Genomic DNA, 22,282 nt, shown 5'->3' on the forward strand with positions numbered 1-22,282 from the left:
TCTGAGGTTATTGATATTTCTCCCGGCAATCTTCATTCCAGCTTGTGCTTCCTCCAGCCCAGCATTTCTCATGATGTACTCTGCATATAAGTTAAATAAGCAAGGTGACAATATACAGCCTTGACGTACTCCTGTTCCTATTTGGAACCAGTCTGTTTTTCCATGTCCAGTTCTAACTGTTGCTTCCTGACCTGCAATATAGATTTCTCAAGAGGCAGGTCAGGTGGTCTGGTATTCCCGCCTCTTTCAGAATTTTCCACAGTTTATTGTGATTCACACAGTCAAAGGCTTTGGCATAGTCAATAAAGCAGAAATAGATTTTTTTCTGGAACTCTCTTGCTTTTTCAATGATCCAGCGAATGTTGGCAATTTGATCTCTGGTTCCTCTGCTTTTTCTAAATCCAGCTGGAAAATCTGGAAGTTCACAGTTCACGTGTTGCTGAAGCATGGCTTGGAGAATTTTGAGCATTACTTTACTAGCTGTGTGAGATGAGTACAATTGTGCGGTAGTTTGAGCATTCTTTGGCATTGCCTTTCTTTGGGATTGGAATGAAAACTGACCTTTTCCAGTCCTGTGGCCACTGCTGAGTTTTCCACATTTGCTGGCACACGAGTGCCCTTTCACGGCATCATCTTTCAGGATCTGAAACAGCTCAGCTGGAACCCCAGCATCTGCACTAGCCTTGCTGCAGTGATGCTTCCTAAGGCCCACGTGACTTCGCACTCCAGGAAGTCACGGCTTACACGTCGGAGGAGCGGACAGTGAGTCACACGACAGCAGCCACAAACTGGCTGCAGCAGCCACGCTGACATCAGACAGAGGGGGACTCAGGACAACAGCCCAACCAGGGACCAGGCAGACGTTACGACAGCACCGGGGACTACCAGTGAAGACGACAAAAGGTCCTCAGGGTGCGCCTCGTGTCACAGCTTGAGAAAACACAGAGCAGAGATCGCTGGAACAGAGGCTGCCGGGCGTTCCCCAGGGAGCAGATGAGCAGACGGATCAGCTGGTCGTCAGCGCTCCCCAGGAACACGACTGAGTGACGTTCCAGGACGCCCCCCCCCCGCCCGCCCCGCAGGTGAGCACACGTTCTCATCAGACGCACAAGGAGCTCGCAGAGGCTGCCGACACCTCTGTCTACAAAGCAAGTCTCGATGAGCTGAACACACTGGAATCACGCACAATATATTCTCTGACCACAACAGAACTAGGAATCAATAACAGAAGGAGACCTGGAAATAGACAATTATTAGAAAAACAACACACTTCCAAATAACCATTAGTAAAGAAAAAAATTCACCAAGGAAATTAGAAAATATTGTAAACTGAATGAAAAGATAATATATATAAATGTGAGTAAATAAACTAATGCGGCGAGGATAATTTATAGCAATAAATACTTACGTTAGAAAAGAAGTCCCCAGTCAATGATCTGACAAAAACAGATTAACCCCAACACAGGAAGGAAACATTAAAGGTCAGCAGAAATCAGTTAAATTGGCACTGGTAAGCAGAGAAAATTGATGATATCAAAACCTGGCTCTTTGAAGCAATCAATAAAACTAACAGACTTGCAGCCAGATTAGTTGAGAACAAATAGAAAAGACACAAATTAGCGACAACAGGAAGGAAAGAGGAGCTCTCACTACAGGTCCTACAGGCATTCGGAGGACAGGAACTTCAGGAACAGTCGAGTCAGCAGCTCTGACAACTCAGATCAACGGGCAAGCCCCCGGAAAGACACCCAGCAACGGAGCTCACTGCAGCAGAGCAGGCAGCACAGGCCGTTAAACGGACCGTGGGTGACACTCCACTATGGATAGTGGCCACACAGTTAAGGGGAGAATAATACCAACTCTACAGAAACCCTTTCAGAAAACAGGAGGAAGAAATGATTACCCACTCACCTCAAGACTGACTTATAGTTTCTGTAATCAGACAGCAAGGGCTGAAAAAGTAGCCACACGGATTGAGCGAAACACGACAACAGGGGTGCTGGGTCATTCCGGGTTCCTCCAACGTGCCAAACTGAATGCCTACGGAACCGCGACCCCAAACCCACCAGCTCAGGCATTAATGCAGCGAGAACCACAGGGGGACAATACAGGGGCCTGGAGGATCCCTTGCCTCCAGAATCAAGACTGAGCGGCTGCACACGACGGGTCAGGAGAGGGACGCAGGGGCCAGCAGACACTGCTGGGAAGGACAAATGGACGGACAGACAGTGCAGGACGAGTCCCTGCCTGGTGCAGGCTGACAGTGCAGTAAGGACCCTCCCCCGTCAGCCCAGAGAGGCAGGAACCAGCGTGACCACCAGCAAGGACGCAGGGGCCTGAGCTCGTACAACCGCTGTGGACGACGGGGCAACAGTTTCTGACAGCTGAACTCACGCTCACATGGGACCAGCAATCCAACTCGGGAATTTATCCAAACCCCCAAGAAAGCAAGGCTGCGTGTCCACACACAGAGGTTCCCACCCCCTTCCTCAGCCAGTGAGGAGCCCACCCCCAACATGGACAGGGCACGAATGGCCAAGAGTGCCCTCCTGAGCATGGAAGGGATGAGCTATTGACACCCATACCTCCGGTCAGCCCTCGAGCACAGCAGGACAGGGAGGGAGCCGGCAGTGAAGGACAGCGGCCCGTGGACCTCACACGGCTGGGGGCACGAGCGGGCTGGCCGGTCTGGAGGGGGTAGGGCCCACCAGCCCCTGCCCCTGCCAGCCCAGCCCCAGGGCAGCAGGAGACGTGACCACAGCGGGACCAGTGCAGGAACCGGGCACCCTGCCCCTCCTGGCCGCAAGGCTGCAGCCCCGATGGCCTCACACGGCTGTCCCGCAGGGACCGCAGGCAGTCGGGACAGCACCCGTCCACATGCAGAGTGGCCCCAGTGCTCTCTGGGCGCCAGGAAGCAGGCCTGCCCTGACCCCGGCCACTGCCCCCAAGTGCTGGGCCCAACGAGAGCAATGCTCCCCCAGAAAGGCCAGGGCAGGCTCTGCCCAGGAGGATGAAGGTAACCAGGGCCTCAGGTCCCCACCTGCTCAGGCTAGTCCTCCAGGCTAGTCCAGCCCGGGCAAGGCCTCTCCTGGATGCCAAACCAGCAAGAAGGAGAGAACCGGGGAGGAACTGGGGTCAGCGCTGCTGGGACGCTGCCTGGAGGACGTATCTTTCTTGCTCTGGGTCCTAACCCGAAGGCAGGAACTCGCTGCCCTGCAGAGAGAGCTGCGTCCTGTCTGAGCCCAGCTCCCCTGTGACCCCGAGGGAGGGTCGAGCCCCTGGGTGCCCAGGGCTTAGACGGGGCCTGGCAGGCAGCGGGAGTGAAGGAGCCGAGGACGAAGTACAGAAGGATCCAGAGATCACAGGGAAGGTGGCGGTGGAGGGGGGGGTGCGGCGGCCATCGGTGGCCACGAGCTTCCTGCCAGCCAAGCTGGGCGAGGAACTCACCTCTGCACGGCTCGGGGCCGAGGCCCTCGGAGGGCAGGGCCTGGCAGGAGAAGGTCTTGGCCACGGCCTGCTCCAGCGGCGTGAGGGCCAGGGCCTGACACGGGGTGGCACGGGGCCAGGCGGCCGCCCCCGGCAGCTCGCCCAGCTTGCGCCGCACCACGGCCCGCAGGTCCCGCCACTTGTGCTTGAGGTCCACGAGGTCACGGCGGCAGTAGCCCAGCGCGTTCACCGCCTGCAGGATGCGGCTCCACACGCGGTACCTGCGGGCGGGCTCAGCCCGCGGCAGCCCGGTGCCGAACAGCAGCTGGTGGTGCTTGCTGACTTTGGCCACCAGCACCTCAGTCTCCTGCGGGCAGAAGTTGGGCTTCCTCTTCTTGGCCCGGGTGGTGCTGGCCATGTGGCCACGGGCCCTCGCAGCCGGCTCCTTCCGTGGGCCAGCGGGCAGCGAGGTGGGCTCTGGCGTCCCACTGCTGTCGGGCGCGACCCCTGGCCCTGGAAAGGCACCAAAAGGCAGGTGTTTAAGGCCCCGGCCAGGGCGGTGGCGGCTCCTGGGGAGCCTCCTCTTTGGCTTCCAGTTCAGAACAGTACTTGCTCCCACCCACAGCCCCTTCCCTGCTGGGCATCCAGAGGCCTGGGTCTAAGTCCTGGCCCTGCCGCTGCCTGGCTGGGTGCGGAGCTGCGAGGGATCTCGCTTCTGGGCCATGGTGCCCATCTGTCTCCAGAAAGGCCCACCCCGGTCCTACTGCCTCTGGCAGTCGATGTCAGGAGCAAGGAGTGAGAAGGCAGGATGGCCGTCCCATCACAAGGAGCAGGCCCTCTGGGGCCGGGGCCAGGGCCAGGGCTTGCCCGGGGACAGCAATAACCACTGACAAGCCAGATGTCCTGATCAAGAAGAAGACTTCAGGTGCCGCTGACCTCTGCCTTCCTGCCCAGCTTGCTGAGTCCTGGCCATGGCTGCCCCTCCCAGGCAGGGTCACCCTGAAGGGCACACCGAGGCCCCTACACTCCCCTGCCAGCCACCCCCCCACAAAGCAGATGCAGACTCTGGGCCCAGGGGCCACGGGAGTTGGGCCAGTCCTTGCCTCTCCTGCAGTGCCAGCCTCCTCCCTGGAGCCTGCAGGACCCTGATGGCCTGGCAACATCCCTGGTCCAGCCCCGCCATGCCATCAGCTGTCCTCAGGGAAGGAAAGGGCTAGTGCGGGTGAGGGTGGAGACGGGCCGGGACCCCTGTTCCAGCTCCCCAGCTTCCCCAGCCAAAGACCCTGGAAGTCCATTCCCCGCCCACTGACCCTCCCACCTTAGGGCTCGGCATCTCTGTGTGGCCATCCCTGGGACCCCCGAGACCCAGCATCCCAGCAGAAGTACCTCGCTTCCTGGCCCTTGGGCCTCTGGGAGTGCCAGCAGGCCCCAGGTCACCATCCCCGTCCTCACCCACACAGGGGTCCTGCAGGCTGCTCTCTGGCGATGGGCAGGGGAAATGGCGGATTCCGTACTCGGTCCAACACTTTGCGCACTCTACAGACAGCAAGGGACAGTCTCGGTTAAGCCCCCCTGCCCAGCTTGGGGCACCTCTGGGGGAGCAAGGCTCTCATGCAGGACAGCAGGTGCCCCGGGCCCTCTAAGCATCCACGCAAAGAGCTCCACTTGCTCAGACTCACCTCCTCCAGGAAGTCCTCCCTGGCTGCCACACCCCCCAAACACCCCCTTTTTGCTGAAAGCCAGCACCATGTCCAGAACTTCAGATATTCTGACTCTTTCTCTGCACCCAGGTTTTTCTGAAAGGTGATTCCAAGCCAGTATGAAACTCCTTACAGCAGAGCCTCAGGTGTGGCCCCAAACCAGGCCAGGACTTTGACCAGTGCACAGCAGCATGCAAAAATGGAGAATAAGGCCTTGGGAATGTTCCTGGCAATTTGACATCTCCGCACCACCAGCATGGGACCATGCCACTGTATTTTATAAAATACATGGTATAAAATACATGGTATAAAATACATGGTATAAAATCATGGTAGCATGGGACCATGCCACTGTATTTTATAAAATACATGGTATAAAATCATGGTATATCGGAAGTGAAAATGAAAACAAAATCAGTTCCCTTGACACTCACTGCCAAGCCAAGGAGCAATGGTGGGTCCCCAGGGAGGATACAGTTTCCTCTCTGATAATTTTCATTTATTCAGAAACACTTCCTGGACAGGTTTGCCAGAATTCCTGAGCCTGAAAACACGTGTTGTTAAGACAGATGGACACCTCGGGAACATAGCTCTTTGGGATCAAAGGAGGCAGTGGTGCCAGGCTGAGACCACACACCACAGCCCGGGCGCTGGAGCGGGGCGGGCACTGTCCAGAAGCCTGCCTTGGTGGAGACGTCTGACCACGTCAAGGGGCACGCGAGGTCCAGAGCTTCAGCACTGAGCTCCTGCAGCGGCAGCCTCTTTGCAGAAAAGGCCTCCGCGTGGAGCGTGTCTGCGGGTCCAGGACGGGCCCAGCTCTTGAGAGGGCAGGGCCTGACACGTCCCTCTTCCCCCGGGGCTTCTGGGAGAGCCTGCGGGCAGAGCCACCTCCCCAGACGCCCACCCAGGGTCCCCTGCAGGCAGACAGCCCGGCCCCGGGGACTGCTGCCCAGAGAGCACTGTGGAAGGAGGCGCAGCGGCCCAGGCCCCGCCATGGCATCACCACTGGCTTCGTGGGGAGCAGGGGGACCGGTGGCGCTCGATGCCCTCGCTACACTGGAGTCAGTCAGCACACGTCCAGACCCGGCCCACCTCCCCCCGATGCCCCACAAGGTCCCCAGACACCCGTGGAGGAGCCAGTCTGGTCTGCTCTCCAGAATCATGTGAACTCTGAACTCTGGGGGGACAATGTAAATGCAAATGCAGACAATTATTACAGAAAACAACAAAGATCATCTACCACCACACATCACGAGGGAAACACTATCAATACTCAGGGGTGAGGTCTCAGGCAAGGAGAAGCCCAGATGGGGGGTCGCCTGCCTCAATTGCCATGTCCGTCCATCATCCCACTGGGACGTGGACGGGCATCCGGCACTCTCCAAGGATCCGCAAGATGGCCTCATGCCCCGTCCCAGACCACGGCCCATCTCGCCACCTCCCTGAGCTGGGCAGCAATGGCATTTCTTCCTCACATCCCCTGCGGCGAACATCTCTGCCAGTATCCCTTGATAGTGCCCTAACAAAGAGGCATGGCTGGGCCGAGACAGAGGGAAGGAGGGGGTCTGGAGGAGGCAGGGAGCAGCGTGCCCTCCCCTGCAAGGGAGCCCACCCTCCACCCACTGCAGCCGAGCCACATGAGAAGGGCCAAGTTCATGTCCATCTCTACAGGTACCTTCTCACGGGCTGCAAGCCACCCCTCTCTCTTCAGACTTGGCCCATCTGTATACAGATCTGGGGGCTTTCCTTCCATTTATGTGAGTTCTTTACACGATAGTAACATCCCACTTGGCTTTCTGCTGCATTTGCGATGGGACTTTACAGCAAGAGCCCACCCTAAGCTCTGCATAATTAACTTTACGGTCCCCGAGTAACCCGTAACGCGCAGGGCTTGGCACGCGGCAGGCAGTCGCGATCACAGCTGCTCCCACCCCTGGGGTCTCAGCAGGGCCTCTCTGTCTTGCCTGGAGCCCCAGCCCGCCTCCCTGGCAGCCCTGCCAGTCACCCCCAGAATCACACCCAGCGCCCCAGAAGCAGCCCCAGTCTCAACAGCTGTCAGCAAATGCAGATGCTTTTCTGACAGAAATGCAATTAATGTAGAAATCAGTTTCAAAAGAGAACTAGGAAGAAATACACATGTTTGAAAACGAACTACAATTCTAAATAAATCCTGGGTTAAAGAAGAATTCACAAGGGAAATTAAATATTTACAACTAAACATTAATTTTAAAATGCTATATATTTTTGAATTGTGAGATTCAACTAAAACCATGATTATTTGGACATTTATAATGGTAATGCTTTTATCAGAAATGAATAAAAACTGGATATGAATGATCTTAGGAGTTAGGAAAATGAAACAGCATCAACTCAAAGAAAGAAGGGGGAAAACAGTAAAAATGTGGGCAGAAAGAAATCCATCAGATTTTAAGAGCTTTTAATAGAGATTCAGAAAATCAAGTCAGCCCTTTGGAGGGGTTTATAAAACTGCCACAAGTCTGTCGATGTTGATGACAAAACAAGAAAATTGGGAGCAAAAATTAAACAACATTAGGAATAAAAGAGGGTGGGATCCAGGGGCCAAGGATGCTAGTGAAAAGATAGGCGCAGAGCTCAGCCTGTTAATTCGCTCCATCTCCCCCACACCAGAGCGGGGCCTAACCCCGTCCATTTCCTGGTGGTCGGGGCCCAGCTCGATCGCGGCAGAGCAGGCGGTTGGAACTAGGGCCGCTGCCCTCGTGGCCGCACCCCTGACCACACAGTGGCGCTGCCCGGGTCCCACCGGACAACACGTGGCTGTGTACCGTGCTACTTCAGTCAACGTGAACATTCAGAAAAGCAGACATGCATCCACAGAAACACAGCAAGCTGACCCAAGAAGAAGCAGAGAGCCTGGACAGCTGTTGCAGATGGCATGAGTAACGGGCAGTCCACAGAGGAGCTCCAGGCCCTCCAGGGGAGGCGGTTTTACAGCGAAATCCCAGACACCAGACAGGAGCAGCCTTGTTCTTCCAAAAACTGACAAAGAACACGATCACCGGGACTAAGATCCCACACGCTGCACGACACAGCCTTAAAAAAATATACTAATAATAGAGAAGGGAACACAATCACCAGGACTTCCCCGGCAGGCCAGTGGTTAGGACTCCGCGCCCCCAGTGCAGGGAGCACGGGTTCTCTCTCTGCTCAGGGGACTAAGATCCTACAAGCCACACAGTGCAGCCTGGAAAAAATAATAGAAAATAAAATAATAGTAACAATAATAATAATAATAGGAAATAAAATAACAATAATAGAAGGGAGGCCACAATCACTATTTCTACTCAGAGTTGAAATAGAGCTTCTGGTGGGCTCAGGACGGAAGGAAAAACACATAAAAGATAAAAGCATTGAAACAGAAGAGGTAAATACTGTCATTATTCATAAATGACACTGTCTGTACAGAAAACTCAAGACTCAACAAATTATTACAATTAATAAAAAGACTTCAGCAGCATGGCAGGACCTCTCGTCAGTGATGTTGTCAGTGGACAGAACTCAACTACGTTCCACAGGGAACAGCTGGCTTCTTTAAGAAATCAAATCCAGGGACAAAAAGAAAAAAGGAAAACTAAAAGGGGAGCATCCAGAGGCCTGGAAAGACTGAAAAGGCACCATCAACTGTGACGTGTGCCTCTTGTTGGGAGCCCAGACATGCCGCGTCTCTGCAGGGCTCCCAGGGCTCGCGGGTGGGAGGAAGCCCCAGCTGCATCTGGACGACATCTGGGCACGGAAAGGAGACCCGCCCTAAGATGGTCACACAGGAGGCACGCTGACGTCTGGGGAGAGGGGTCACGAGTGCGCAGGTGATGCTGGACCAGCCCCGGGCATGACCCCCGCCCCACGCCCAGTGCGCCAGTGCTGGGTTCACGACGCCACTGTGTCTACTTTTCTGTTTGGAATTTCCCACATTCAGAAAGTTAAAAAATAAGATGCAAATATTATGTAAAACCTGCACTTTCCTTCCTAGAACAACCAGTTGTGTGTGCATGAGTGCACCAGCAACACAGACTTAGAATGGGTACTATGCTCCACTAATGTGCATGCTAAGCCGCTTCAGTCATGTCCGACTCTTTGTGACCCTGTGGATAGGCTCCTCTGTCCATGGGGATTCTCCAGGCAGCAAGAATACTGGAAAGGGTTGCCATTTCCTTTTCTAGTGGATCTTCCCCACCCAAGGATTGAACCCACATCTCTGATGTTTCCTGCATTGGCATGCAGGTTTTTTACCACTAGCACCACCTGAGAAGCACCTGTCCCATTAATAATGGTACTATTTGCAAAAACAGCAAAAAAAAAAAAGTTTTCATTTTTGTTAAAACAACTTAATGAAAGTTATGTAAAATATTTATGGAGAAAATTACAAACTTTGTTGAAAGACACTAAAGACCCATCAACAGAGAGACCTACGGACGGTCTCATGGGCAGAAGACTGGTGAAGATAGCACGGCTGAGTCTCACACGTTAACACAGGTAGGGACAGATCTCAGCCGAGTGACGGACGGGGGACTCTGAAATCCATTCAGCAACAAAGGCCAGAGTGCCTGGACGTGTCCACGGAAACACAGTGGAGCAACCTGCCCTGAACAGCATCTACGATTACAATAACTGCGAAAATCAGGCTGCGGCCTCGCACAGAAACAGAAGAACTGACCTAGAGAATCTGCATAGATAACACGTTTATCACAGAGCTGGCACTGCAGGTCTATAGAGAGGGAATTTTCAATCAAGGGCCCGGGGACAATTTGTTATAATAGAGAAAAGTAGTGTATTACACTCCACCCTCCCCATACATAAAAATCAATTCCAGGTGATTGCAAGACTTAAATATGAAAAACAAATTGTATAAGCTTCAGAGGAAGTAAAGGCAAAACCATTATCCTTGTGCTAGAATTTATTAAACAGAAGCACGCACATCTTGCAAGGAAGACTGATGAACACAGTGGTGCTGTAGTTAAAAACGTGCTCTCATCAGCAGCACCACGAGGAGAAGCCAGCATGGTGGACCTGCACGTCCAGAAGACACACGGAGACCCTGCCCATTGACGAGAGCAAGACAAACGGGAAGGGAAAACACACAGAGCGCACCTGAGACCCAAATGCCCAATGGCCACGGGAAAACTGACCCCACTAGATACCAGAGAAACATGAGCTAAAACCAGAAGACGCCATTCCAGTCCCACGGGCGGGCCACTGGTCAAGGCCGCTGCCCTTTGGCGCCGACAAGGCGGGGAGCAGGGCCAGGTCAGCACGACTGCCAGGCCCTGAGCTGCCCACCCCACTGCCACCCCCTCGCGGGGGCCGTCCCAACCACGCCAGCATCCGAGCTCCTCAGCACCAAACACAGGGCCCGAAACAGGCGCTCCGACGGCCTGTCACCGTGGGGCAGCCGTGCCTGCCACGGCCTCGCAGGTGACCGAGCGCCCAGAGCAGGGAGACGGGAGGGCCGCCAGGCAGACTGCCGTGACTGGGGGCAACACCGGCAAGTCGCAGGCTGATTCAACTGAGCAAAGTCAAGAGACACACACGCTCACAGGGTCTGCTCAAGGACAGGACACGGCAGCAAAACCTCGAGGACAAGCCGGGAAGCCACTGTCCACACACGGGGCGGGGAAGGCGGTGGGATCTGGCCCTGGGAGTCTGCTGCATCTCATTTCAGGGGAAGCTGCCATCCACACCCCAGGGCAGGGAAGGTGGTGGGATCGGCCCAGGAGTCTGCGTCTCATTTCAGGGGAAGCCGTCGTCCACACCCCGGGGCGGGGAAGGTGGTAGGATCGGCCCCGGGAGTCTGCGTCTCATTTCAGGGGAAGCCGCCGTCCACACCCCGGGGCGGGGAAGGCGGTGGGATCGGCCCTGGAGTCTGCGTCTCATTTCAAGTCTGTGAGCACACAGGCTCACACACTCACACTCGCTGAGTGTCAGGTCTGCCCGGGATCCCTAAGGACCTGAAGTCAGTTCCCCAGACACGGGTCCGGCAGAAAACCCCTCTGCAGGGGGACGGCAGCCGGGGGGCGAGCAGACCACAGAGCCAGCCCACAGGACAGGGCCCGGCACACAGAAACCAGAAGCAGACCCGCCCTGTGGAGCCCAGGCCACCGCCCGTCACCCAAGGCCCTCCGCTCCCTGGCCGTGCCCCACACGCAGCACCTGGTCCACGTGGGCAGCCACGAGGCCGTCCGCCAAGCAGCCCAGCACCTGCAGACTCCGCGAGAGGCCGCAGACCCCTGGACCCGCCCCCAGGCAGGGCGGCATCTCCACTCTGCTCTCCCCGGGTGCTGGCCCAGTGCCAACAACCCCGGCCCGTCCAGGGCCAGGGTCACCCCCGATCCGGAGTCACAGGTAGGGCCCATCAGAAGGACAGAATCCTCCTATGGTTACCATGATTACCAGTGTACCACAGGGGAGACCTGCCCCTGGCTGACCCCAACACACCCACGCTGCCCTTACCTAGGGGCTGGTAGCCTTGTCGGGAGGGCCCCCCGAAAGGGCCGCGGCTCCCCAGGCCGCCACTGCCTGCGATGGATCCATAAGACATCTTCTCAGAGGACACAGGGCCGCACCTTCCTGCAGAGGAAACAAAACACAGATGGGGGAGAAGGGGAGGGGGTCAGAGCTGGAACGCAGGTTTCACTCCGGCTCCGCCCACCCCCCCAGGAGCCTGACTGCTGCAACCTCACCTTGCAAGTCAACAACTAACGTCTAAACACGGAAACAAGATCGAGCAGTAAAGAGCGACACGAGTGTGTCACTCAGAGTGTCAACAGCCTCCTAGAAGCACCCAATGCAGCCACGGGACGGGAGGCAGGAGGCTGGCAGGGGTGGGGGGACTTCTCCCTGAATAAACCAGGCAGCACTCCTTCTCTCTCTAAACTTTACGCATGGAAACTTTTAAAACATTAAAGCTTAATTTGCAAAATCCCAGTGCAATCCTCCTCCAGAAGGCTCGGCCTGGAAACACAGCTGCAGGGGTGTCTGCCTTGAGCTGACAAGACCCAGGGGGCCCCCAGCACTGTCCTGCGTGGCCACGAGACTCGGGGCAGGCGGGGACCAGGAGGACAGCCGTGCACCTGCCGTGCGCCAGGCACGCGTCCAGCGTGGGCAGGAGGGCTGGGCCCGGGGACCTGGCCGTGTGGGTGGCGAGGGCTCCCACGGGAGCTCTGAGAGACCCTGGGGGTCTGCACAGCCCTGGGGGTCGCGGCTCAAGCGGGAGCAGGGAGCAGGGGGCCAAGCCTCCGAGCCACGGCTTGGAGGAAGGGGTAGGGCAGCCCCGGGAAGACAGGAGGGGCACCACGTGTGAGGTATCCCTCGGCCACAGGTGGAGGCTGAGGGCAGCCCGAGGCACCTGCCGGGCCGAGAGTGCACCCTGCGCCTGGCCGCAGGTGGGCAGCTGGACGGGGCTGCGGGGACCAACCAACAGCACAGGCTGCCTGAGGGGCAGAAACAGGCCTAAGGCTGCCACTGACGTCCTGGTCTGAGATGGAGGGAAAGACCCCCAGCTTGCTCCCTCATCTAGCCTGCAGTCTCCCACGGCCTGTGCTTTTGCTCGGAGACTGGGAGATGGAGCCCACCCACCTCAGGGACCACAGAGCCAGCCCGGCTGGAGGATGCCCAGAGGGTGTCCTCCGCCTGCTGCCCAGGCCCCCCCTGGCAGGGCTCTGAGCCTCAAGGGTCTGGGCGCCCGTCCCCGGCGGGCCCATCCCCCGCCTGCGCCAGGCTGTGCCCTCAGCTTCCGTCTGCTGTTCCCGCCCACCCCGCACAGCCAGCTCACGGCTGACTTCTCCACCAGAGTGTCTTCACCGTGAGGGCGGGCAGCAGGCAGCCACTGCGGGAAGAGGAGAGCTGCTGGCAGCCCAGCAGGCGGGCGGAAGCTGCAGCAGGGCCAGGCCGGAGAGCCGGAGGATGCCCCTGGGCTGGGGCGCCCAGGAGGAGCCCCGGGCTGCCTCAAAACTGCCGGCCAGACTCCAGTGAGCAATGCCCACTCCCCAGGAGGCCTCCTCCAGAGCAGCTTCCGTGACCGCCCACCAGGGCAGCCAGCCTCCTCCACCTCAAGCCCCCAGCTCACGGTGGCGCCGGGCTGTACCCTGGACATCAGCCCCCCGCAACAGCCTGAAGGGAGCTGTCTGTCCCTGGACTGCCAAGATCCTGTCCCCTGGGCACCAGGGGAAGCAGGGGTGCCAGGGAACGCCCCAGCAACGCAGCTCTGCCCGCAAGACAAAGTCCCCAGGCCCTGGAGGAAGGAGCGGCCGGCCAACAGGACACCACAGGATGCCAGGCTGGAAGGGGCGCCCGGACACAGCTCAGGCTGGGGGCCGACGACCCGGCTCCAAGGACAATGCTGCGGCCGCAGTAGGGCAGGCCCTGCCCGTGACCTCTGCCTGCTGCTCCCTCTCGCCGGCCTGGGGCTCACAGAGGCCAGGGGCCCCCCAAGACCAGGGCTGACTCTCCCAGCAGCAGACAGGGAGTGGTACTGTCTACACGGGGGGTCCCAGGATGGGCCCTGTCCCCGCACTACGCTGGAGGGACCCCCAAGGATGGAGAGCAGGTCCCGGCGGGCCCAGTACGAGCCACTCTCATCTCTGGTCCCACTTCCTTCTCTGTAACCGCGGCAGCATGCCCACCCTCGGTGGGTCAGGGTGCCGTGTCAGAGACCTTCAGGAGCTGTCTGTGAGCCGGGGCCCCGCAGCGACGCTGGATAGCAGCAGCCCTGAGAGAGGCCGGAGCTGACCCAGAGCAGGAGGAGGGCACTGAGACCCCGCAGCCCCTCTGCAGGGGAGAGCTAACCTCCCCACAGAGCTGCACCGTGCCCAGCGTCTCACTTCTGCTGCAGCCTCGGTGAGGTCCTCCCAGCGTGGTGACGGACACGACCACAGCAGCCATCCTCCCCGCCCCGGACGTCTCCAGCTTCAGCAGAGCACACGGTCACGTCCCCAGCCTGCCCCACCTGGCCGGGTGCCCCCATCCTGAGCCGGGACCCAGTCTCCCCTAATAGGAGGTATCAGGAAGGGAGCCCCAGAGAGAGTGGCAAGTCAAACAGGAGGAGGCATGTGGAGGAGGCCACCCTCAAGGCACGTGTCCTCACACTTGAGGGCCCCCGGCATGTCTGCTCCCACCCGAACACTCACAAGCCCCAGAGCGCCGACAGTGTGGGCTCCCAGCCTCCCTCAGGCCTTGTCCGACCCCACGTTGGCCGTGTCAGGGCCAGTGGTCCTAGACACATGGGAGGGAGGCCCGAGACCACCCAGTTCCAGAGGAACCCCGGGGGCCGGGTAAGGAGCGGACAGCTGCTGGGCCCCCAGGTCCGCAGAGGGAGGTGCGCCCAGCCTTCCTCCCGACCGAGCCCAAACCTCCCGCTGCCCTGGTCTGCACCCCCAGGAGCCTCAGCACCAGGCCAAAGGCGAGGGGCTGACGCACCCACTCGGGAGTCCCCTCCTCCAGAACCTCGGCTCCCACCCACACCCCGGCCGTGTCCCTGCCGACAGCCCTGGGAACCTCACCCTCATGGCCGAGCTCGGCCACAGCCCCCCAACTCCCACCCCACACCTCGGGGTCACCCCTCTTCCTCCTCAGGGTCTCCCCTCCCCGGCACACACAGCCCTGGTGGAGCCAGCTTCCAGGCACTGCAGGACCCAGGGTGTGGTGTGAGCTGCAGCCTGCTCGCTGTCACGGCCCAGCCCCCCCAGACACGGCCATCCTTCCTCCAGCCACAGGCCAGGCCTGGAAACACAGACATGGGGCCAGGCTGTGGGGCTGAGACGGCAGGTCCGTCAGTCTGACTCCAAGGGATGCGACTCTCCTGTGTGGTAAAGTCTCTGCAATTCACTGAATCCACACAGGCAGAGGCGTCAGGACAACAGGACTAAACACCTGACCTGGGCCAAGAGTGGCCGCATGCCTTGCCAGGCCCGCTCTGTGTGAGGCATGTGGGGGGGCTCCCTGGAGGAGGCAGGCCTGGGGAGGAAGAGGCTCTGCGGGCCACCAGAGGGAGAACCGGCCAGGGCCTGCCCCCCACCCAGATGCCCTCCACTCACCTGGTCCCACGCCTACTGGCGGGGAGGCTGCTGGGGAGCCCTGCCCTGGTTGTATTCTGTGCTCTGCTCTACCCAAGCCAGCTGCGCGGCTCCAGGGAGGCAGGAGGCCCCCGGGCTGCATTGCTTAGAGACCGAAGCGCTGCCCTGGGGAGGACGAAGCAGGAGCAACACCAATGCCCAGTCCCGCCCACACCTCTCCAGGGGCAGGCCCAGTGGCCCAGGCTGCTAGTTACTAAGGGCCTGCAGGACACCGTCAACCACCCCACACCAGAGCCCTCCCTGGGCTAGACCCACGCCTCCCTCCACTGACTGCTACCCTCAGGCCTGCCAGAGTGGCTTCAGATGGGAGTATTCTGGAGCCAAGCAGCTGGGAGACCCTAGGATGAAGAGCAGGACGTCGCCGGAGACCAGGCTGCCCAGCACACCAGGCCCCACGCCTGCTGTGTCCTGGGGGGAAGACGTCCGGGCCACGGGGCCTCAGTTGCAGCACGTGGGATCCTCAACCTTCACTGCGACATGTGGGATCTAGTTCCCTGATCAGGGATTCAACCCGGGCCCCCTACATTGGGAGTACAGAGTCTTAGCCACTGGACCACCAGGGAAGTCCCTGAGACCTAATTTTTAAAATGAGAAAACTGAACTCAGGGAGGCGCAGCGACTCACCCGCAGTCTCAGAGGCAGATGGGTGGAAGTCAAGGCACCTCCCTGCGTGGCTGCAGTGCTCCCCACGCCTGCCCCAGTGCTCTCTGCCCACGGCCACACCTCCCGCAGCACCGGCCCCCCGCCCCCCGCGAGCACCCGCCCCACCCCCTGGAGCTGGCAGGCTGCATGTGGACACAGTCTGCACCGCGCACAGACATGTGTGGGCCACTCGCTCACACAGCTGTGAGTGTGACGATCACCCTCCCAGCCTCGTCCCCTAAGACGGTGTCAAGCTCCAGAGCAACAGGAGCACACGTTTCTCAGTTACGAAACACCGTTCTTCACAGATAGGAATTAAGACTACTTGGAGAAACGGCTGGGATTTCTGGACTACTGGAGAAATCCCAGGACTGGGACAGAGAGAATAAAAGATAAGCCTAGATCTTTCTGTTACGAAAGAGCAAGGAAGTGATCAAAGCAAGGGGGCCATCGCCAAAGGACACAGAGGCCAGCCCGAAAGGCCACCTTCCGCTGGGCAAATCTGGGGCCATCTGAGCATGAAAAAAGACGATGGTAATAAAAGATTATAACTTTTATTTAGATAGCCTCTAAAAAACATCTATCGTTTGTTGATTTATCTGGCTGAGCCAGGTCTTGGTGGCAGCAGGGGGGTCTTCCATCTTCACTGTGGTCATTTTCTGACTGGGGTGGAACCCAGGCCACCTGCATTGGGAGCTCAGTCTTAGCCACTGGGCCCCCAGGCAAGTCCCTATTATATCCTTGTAAAAAGAAGTAAAGTGAAAGTCCATGAGTCCACGTGGTTGTAAACACACACGAGGAAAAAGGAAAAAGCTCTTCGTCAAAGCAGACGCTGACAACTAGGAAAGAAGGATGGAATTAGCAGCATCCTTACGAGGACAGATTCATACGGAAAACCCCAGTCACCAGAGCAACACAGGAGAGGACAGGTCAAGGAATGATAGTAACTCATTCAGGCAAGAACGTCTAGCGGTCCTGAGAACCAGCGGGTCTGAGTCCCATAAATGGCAGGATATCCACACAGTCTCAAAGAACCTTCCCCAAGAAACTAATTAACAGTGCAGGGGGAACAACTCTGCAGAGGAGAAACTTCACGGACGTCAGCTTAACCCCAGGACCTGGGTCACACGGTGGGGGACAGATCAGACCTCATGTGCCCCTGCCGCCAGACACCGAGGAGGACACGGCAGCCTCTCCAGGTCCTCCTGCCAAAAACGAAGGACTGCGGGGACAAGAGACACGTCCGGCTGAGCAACGGCCCGCAGAACAGCTGACCTGCAGCCTTCTCCCATGTCCACGTCGCAGACAGAGAGAGACAGAGGACCTGACCGTCCAGGTTCAAGAAGGCCAAGGAGACGGCACCCCCAAAACCAAAAGGGATCCTGGATTTCATTCTGCGGAGAAACGTGTCACTGGGCTCACTCACAAGGTCTCTCCCGGGAGCACCAGTAAGACCCTCAGGCCAGAGCACTGGCCGGTGTTGATGTCCTGCCATTGACACCAGCCCTGGGGTTACATACGGGAGTCTGCATCTGGGGGTCAAGGAGCATCATGTCTGCAGCTCGCCGAGGGGTCCAGAGGAACACACGACGTGAACATGAACACAAGGAGGGGAGGAAGTGAACACAGGAAAACAGTCACACGTGCAGAACCTGGTGCAACAGAGGCTTCCTGCTAACATGGTGACTGTCCTTAAACCAGAATTACTATGTCCAGGAGTTTTAAGTTCAAAACAAACTAATAACTCTACTAGAATATTTTTTAATCCTAGGAATATAATCAAGAAAGGTGCAAGTTCTGTATACTGAAAACTCAAAACGAACATTATTAAAAGGAAGTAAAGAAACTGTAAATGAATGAGGGGCCACAGCAAGCTCCTGGGGGGACACCAGGACCCTACGGCTACAGGAACCAGCTCTAACATGCTGGCACTGGCAGTGAAATAACAAACACAAATGTTTAAAATATTTTCTGAGACTAAGAAGCTCCTTCCATCTAAAAAACAATCTATTAGACAACTCTTGGAGGAAGAAAAAAAAATTAAACTGAAGAAATTCTTTAAAAAAACAGTAAAAATATCACCTATGAAAATCAACAGGGTAAGTTTAAAGCAGTTACCAGACAAAAAGTCAAACTGCTCAACATTTCATGCATTTAAAAAAAAGGAATCAAATGGACTTCATTCTTAAAAGGTTGGAAAAGAACAAAAAAGTCAAAAGTAACCACAAGGAAAGAATATAAACAAAAGTTAATAATATTAATGAGGCAGGAAACAGAAAAACAACAAAACTAATTCACAAATTAAAATCCTGTTTTCCATGAAGTACTAACGAAAAAGACGGCCAAGAGCTAACTCAGTCAAGAAAAGAGGGAAGAAGCCCCAAATACACAGTATCAGAAATTAAAAGGGAGGATCACTGAAACAAAAGCATCAAGAACTCATTAAGGCTCTGCTTCAAACCTCTATACACATAAACTGTAAAACGGGATGGATAATACCTGAGGAAAACGAAGCTCACCAGAAGCGATCCCTGGAGACAGAAAGCTTCAACAGACAGATCTGGATAAAAGAAACAGGAAGTTTTCATAAAAACCACCCAACAAAACGCCAGGACCAGATGGTTTTGCGGGGGGATCCTGCCACGTTTCCAAAGCCGAGTATTTCCAGAGCTCCGTAAATCACTCCAGGGTGCGGACGGAGCAGGGTAGCTCCGGACCCTCGTATGAGGCACATACAGTAATACTGACAGAGAAACCTGATGAACGCAGTGCGACAAAAGGGAAAGTCACACAGCAGCGCCGGCCACGCGTGAGCGGCCAGACGCTGAACACCAAGGAACAGAACTCAGTCCTGACCTGCTCATCTTTCTGGGGATGTGGGGCGCGTCCGGCCTTAGGAACCCATTAACGCGACAGCACATCCACCCAAAAAGGCTACAAGTTTCCCCACGGACGCTATGAACAGCATCAACAGAGTTCCTGACAAGACAATCAAAAATATTTCTTAAAATGGTAAACACCCATTAATCCTGAAACAAGCATTTGCTCCGTGGGAAACGGAAGTGGGGACTAACGCTCGCTACCAACGGCAGGATGGCGACGGAAACGCAGACACAGGTTAAAGCTCCCAGAAGTAAGGAGCTGGGCAAAGCAGCAGCATGCAAACTCACCGCTGGGGAGCCGCGGCCTCCACGCACACACCCGGCTGGAGAACCCCAGTCCCCAGAGCAACCCGAGCGAGGACAGGCCCAGGAACGAGGGCCACATGGGGCGGCGGTCTCTCCAACGACCGAGGCGGAGCGGGTCGCGGGGACAGCATCCCGTCCTCGGACAGGACGGCACTGCTCACAGAGACGCCGTGCTGCCCTCCAGTAAACACCAGCCAGCCAAGGGCGTCCGCACGGGAAGGTGCCGAGCCAGCAAGCAGACAAGCAGCACTGCGCCCTCCAGACTTGAAAAGCCCAGAGAAGGCAGGGCCGCTGCGACGACACGGTGACTCTGGGACCGTCATGCCGACTGAGGGGAGCCGGACGTTTCTGTGAAACGCCCACGACGGGCAGGTCCGCAGAAATGGGACACGGACAGGCGACTGCTCGTGGGGCTGGGGCTTGGTCCAGCGTGACCAGAGGTCCGGGCTCTGCTGGCAGTGATGGATGGTCACCCTGTGAGGACCCTGAAAACCACTGGAGCGCACATATCAGGGCATGATCTGTAGGGTACGTGAGCTCTATCTCAACAACGTGATCGTAACACATGCTAGAAAGTCTCTACAGTTAAAACCGGGCAGGAAAACACAGAACAATGGAATAAAAAAGTAAGTCTAAAATGAGACCCACATACGTATGGACACTTAGGATAGAATTTTTAATAAACGGTGCTGGGATATCTGGTTAGGCTCGTGGGAAAAAAGTGGTTCATGCCTAACATAATAAGAAGAGCCTGCGTCAAAGCAGAACAGTCACCCAAGTGAGAGAGAAAACAGTCTGAGAAAAGACAAGCTCCCTTGAACCTGCGTGCAGGGATGGTTTCCTGGGGAGAACTGAGTCAAACGGTGTAAAACGAGAGACGCTCACGTGCCCACTGCCCCGTCCAAGCCCCCTCACCTGGTCTCCTCCTCCAGGAACGAGGCCCCCCGTGACACTGGCTCCCACGGGTATGGGAGGTAGAAGGTGGGGGGGGGGGTGCTCCCGCCTGTCCCAGGTCAAAGGGGCACATTGGCACCAAGGCCACTTGCAGTCTGGGTCCATCCCTGCTCCTCCAGGCAGCTCTCCCCGCCCCACATCCGGACCCCAGCGTTTCCCCAGAGCCCCCTCCCTCACCAGTCTACTAAGACCTCTCCTTCTCTGGGATGCAGAGAAAAGGCCGGCAGGCCCCCAGGACTGGGCAGGGGTATGCAGACCAGGCTGGGGACTGAGCAGGACTTCCCTGGGGAAGGAAACCATCTGGTCTTTGAAGGAGCCGCAGGGCACAGACCCAAGGCCCTGGGAGCTGGCTCAGGCCAGGCACAGACACCTTCAAAGGACAGCTGGGCGGTCTCAAAGGCCTGTGAGTGCACGGCCTGGCCCTGCCGAGCTCACACCGATGGGAGAGCGGACATACACCCCACCCACCAGGGAGGCGGCAGACAGCCTGACTCCACCCCAACTTCTCACCGCCAACTTGCCTGAGAAACCAGAACACAGCCCCGAAGACAATTCAGCACTGCATCCTCCAGGGCGGCCTCGGGGCTCCAGCTGCACTGGCCCTCGCCCGCCCCCAGGACCTGCCCCAGGCCACTGCAGGAGCCTGGGCGGGTGAGAGGTGGGGAACCCTGAGGGTGGGGACCCCAAGACCACCAGGCAGCAGAGGGGCACTGACCCGGCCAGGAGGAGAGGCCCTCCCCCACCACACAGGGAGGGGCCCCAGGCCTGCGCTCCTGACCACAGGCTGGGCAAGGGGAAGCTGGGCGGAGCCCAGGACGGGCGGGGAGAGGACAGCCCCCGGGCCCGCCAGGCTCCAGAGTCCAAGAACCTGGGCTGAGCCCACAGCTGTCGTAACCCAGCAGGGACCACGACCTGCCCAGATGGAGACAGAGGGAGGCTGGAGACAGAAGGGAGAGGAGGGAGGAACACGACCCCAGGAGAAGGTAAAGCAGCCGGGACGCGCCGCCCAGCCACCCCTGCTCGTGTGAAGGCACGGCCTGCACGAGACTCTCCACACAGACTTCAGGGACCCGGAACGCTGGAGCTCAGTCACTGGGGACTCGGCTCCGAGCACGTCACTTAGGAGTGGGAACTCCATGGATTACAGGCCCCTGGAGGGTTCTCGCTGATGAAAACGCCTGAAACGGAGGGAGGACCTGAGACGGAGGCGGGCGGCAGGGCAGGGAGGGACCTGGCAGCGGGGAAGGCTGTGCCCAGGCGGGCTGTGAGGGTCCCCGAGGCTCGCCACCCCCCAACAGACTGCTCAGCAAGACAGAGCCACGCAGGACAGAAGCTTCAGGTGCCCAAACACCCATAGCTTGCGGTCCCCGGCCCCCAGGGACGTGACAGGCTGAGTCGGGAGACGCCGCCCAAAGTCACAGCACGGGGACTTCCCTGGTGGTCCAGAGGTTAAAACTCGGGGCTCCCGCTGCAGGAGGCCCGGGTTCCATTCCTGGTGAGGAAATCCGCACATGGGTGGCACAGCCAAAAAAAAAAAAAAAATCACAGCACAGTCGGAGTTCCTCCCGCCACCCCCGAGAGCACGCCCTGTGCCCCCAGGGTCCCCTCAGGAGGGACTGGGGCTAGCGCCCCAGGAGAGCATAGAGGCAGGGCTGCAGCAGCCCCGGCAACCCACGCTCTGCACCCACCCGAGAGCTCTGCACTGAGCAATCAGACAGGAAGCTCTCGGGAAGCCAGAAACACTACCAAATAAAAAACACAAATCCAGAAACAACCAGAAGAGCCAGCAATAAAGAATTAAACACATCGCGTTAGGTATCTAAATAGAGTATGACGCAGAAAACTTAAACAGTGTTAAAAGCATATACTCAGTTGTGGGGGACATGCTCACACACGACACTAAGGTGAAAAATGAGACCAGAAAAACACAGGACACACAGTTACCCTGAGGGGCGTGTGTCCTGGCCGTGGGGACAGAGGACCCGCCACTAGGCTTCTTGTAAGGACACACCTACCCCCGCCCGAGTCACCCCACTCCTGGGCACCTGGTCATCATCACCCATTCCTGAAGGCAGCCCAGACACACCCCAAGAAGGAAGGGGACACACTGGAGTCCTCCGACTGCTCGGGCTGCTCACGTGACACACAGGACATGCAGGACCCACACATGGAGCACGAGAAGCAGGACAGAGCCCAGCAGGTGACGGCGTTTATGCACAGCAGAAGGGACACGAGGCACCTGGGGGGTCACGTCCAACCCAGCCGC

At 57.6% G+C, this 22,282-nt stretch overlaps 1 protein-coding gene across 9 annotated transcripts in view; it reads right to left on the reverse strand.

Moving 5' to 3' along the window:
- TSNARE1 (t-SNARE domain containing 1) overlaps nt 1–22,282 on the reverse strand; it is a 115,075-nt gene that overhangs the window by 71,514 nt on the left and 21,279 nt on the right. For 7 of the 9 annotated variants that reach the window (XM_043483429.1, XM_043483426.1, XM_043483422.1 and 4 more), the window contains exons 2-4: nt 11,613–11,729; nt 4,813–4,962; nt 3,448–3,939 (exon numbers count right to left, since the gene is read on the reverse strand). In XM_043483429.1, coding sequence (XP_043339364.1) covers nt 3,448–3,939; nt 4,813–4,962; nt 11,613–11,700 — 730 coding nt within the window. In that variant the 5' untranslated portion in view covers nt 11,701–11,729. The remainder of the gene's footprint in view (nt 1–3,447; nt 3,940–4,812; nt 4,963–11,612; nt 11,730–22,282) is intronic. The other 2 variants (XM_043483424.1, XM_043483430.1) reach the window with 2 other exon arrangements.

Source organism: Cervus canadensis, chromosome 12 (genome assembly GCF_019320065.1).
Source record: "Cervus canadensis isolate Bull #8, Minnesota chromosome 12, ASM1932006v1, whole genome shotgun sequence".
Classification (NCBI taxonomy): Eukaryota; Metazoa; Chordata; class Mammalia; order Artiodactyla; family Cervidae; genus Cervus; species Cervus canadensis.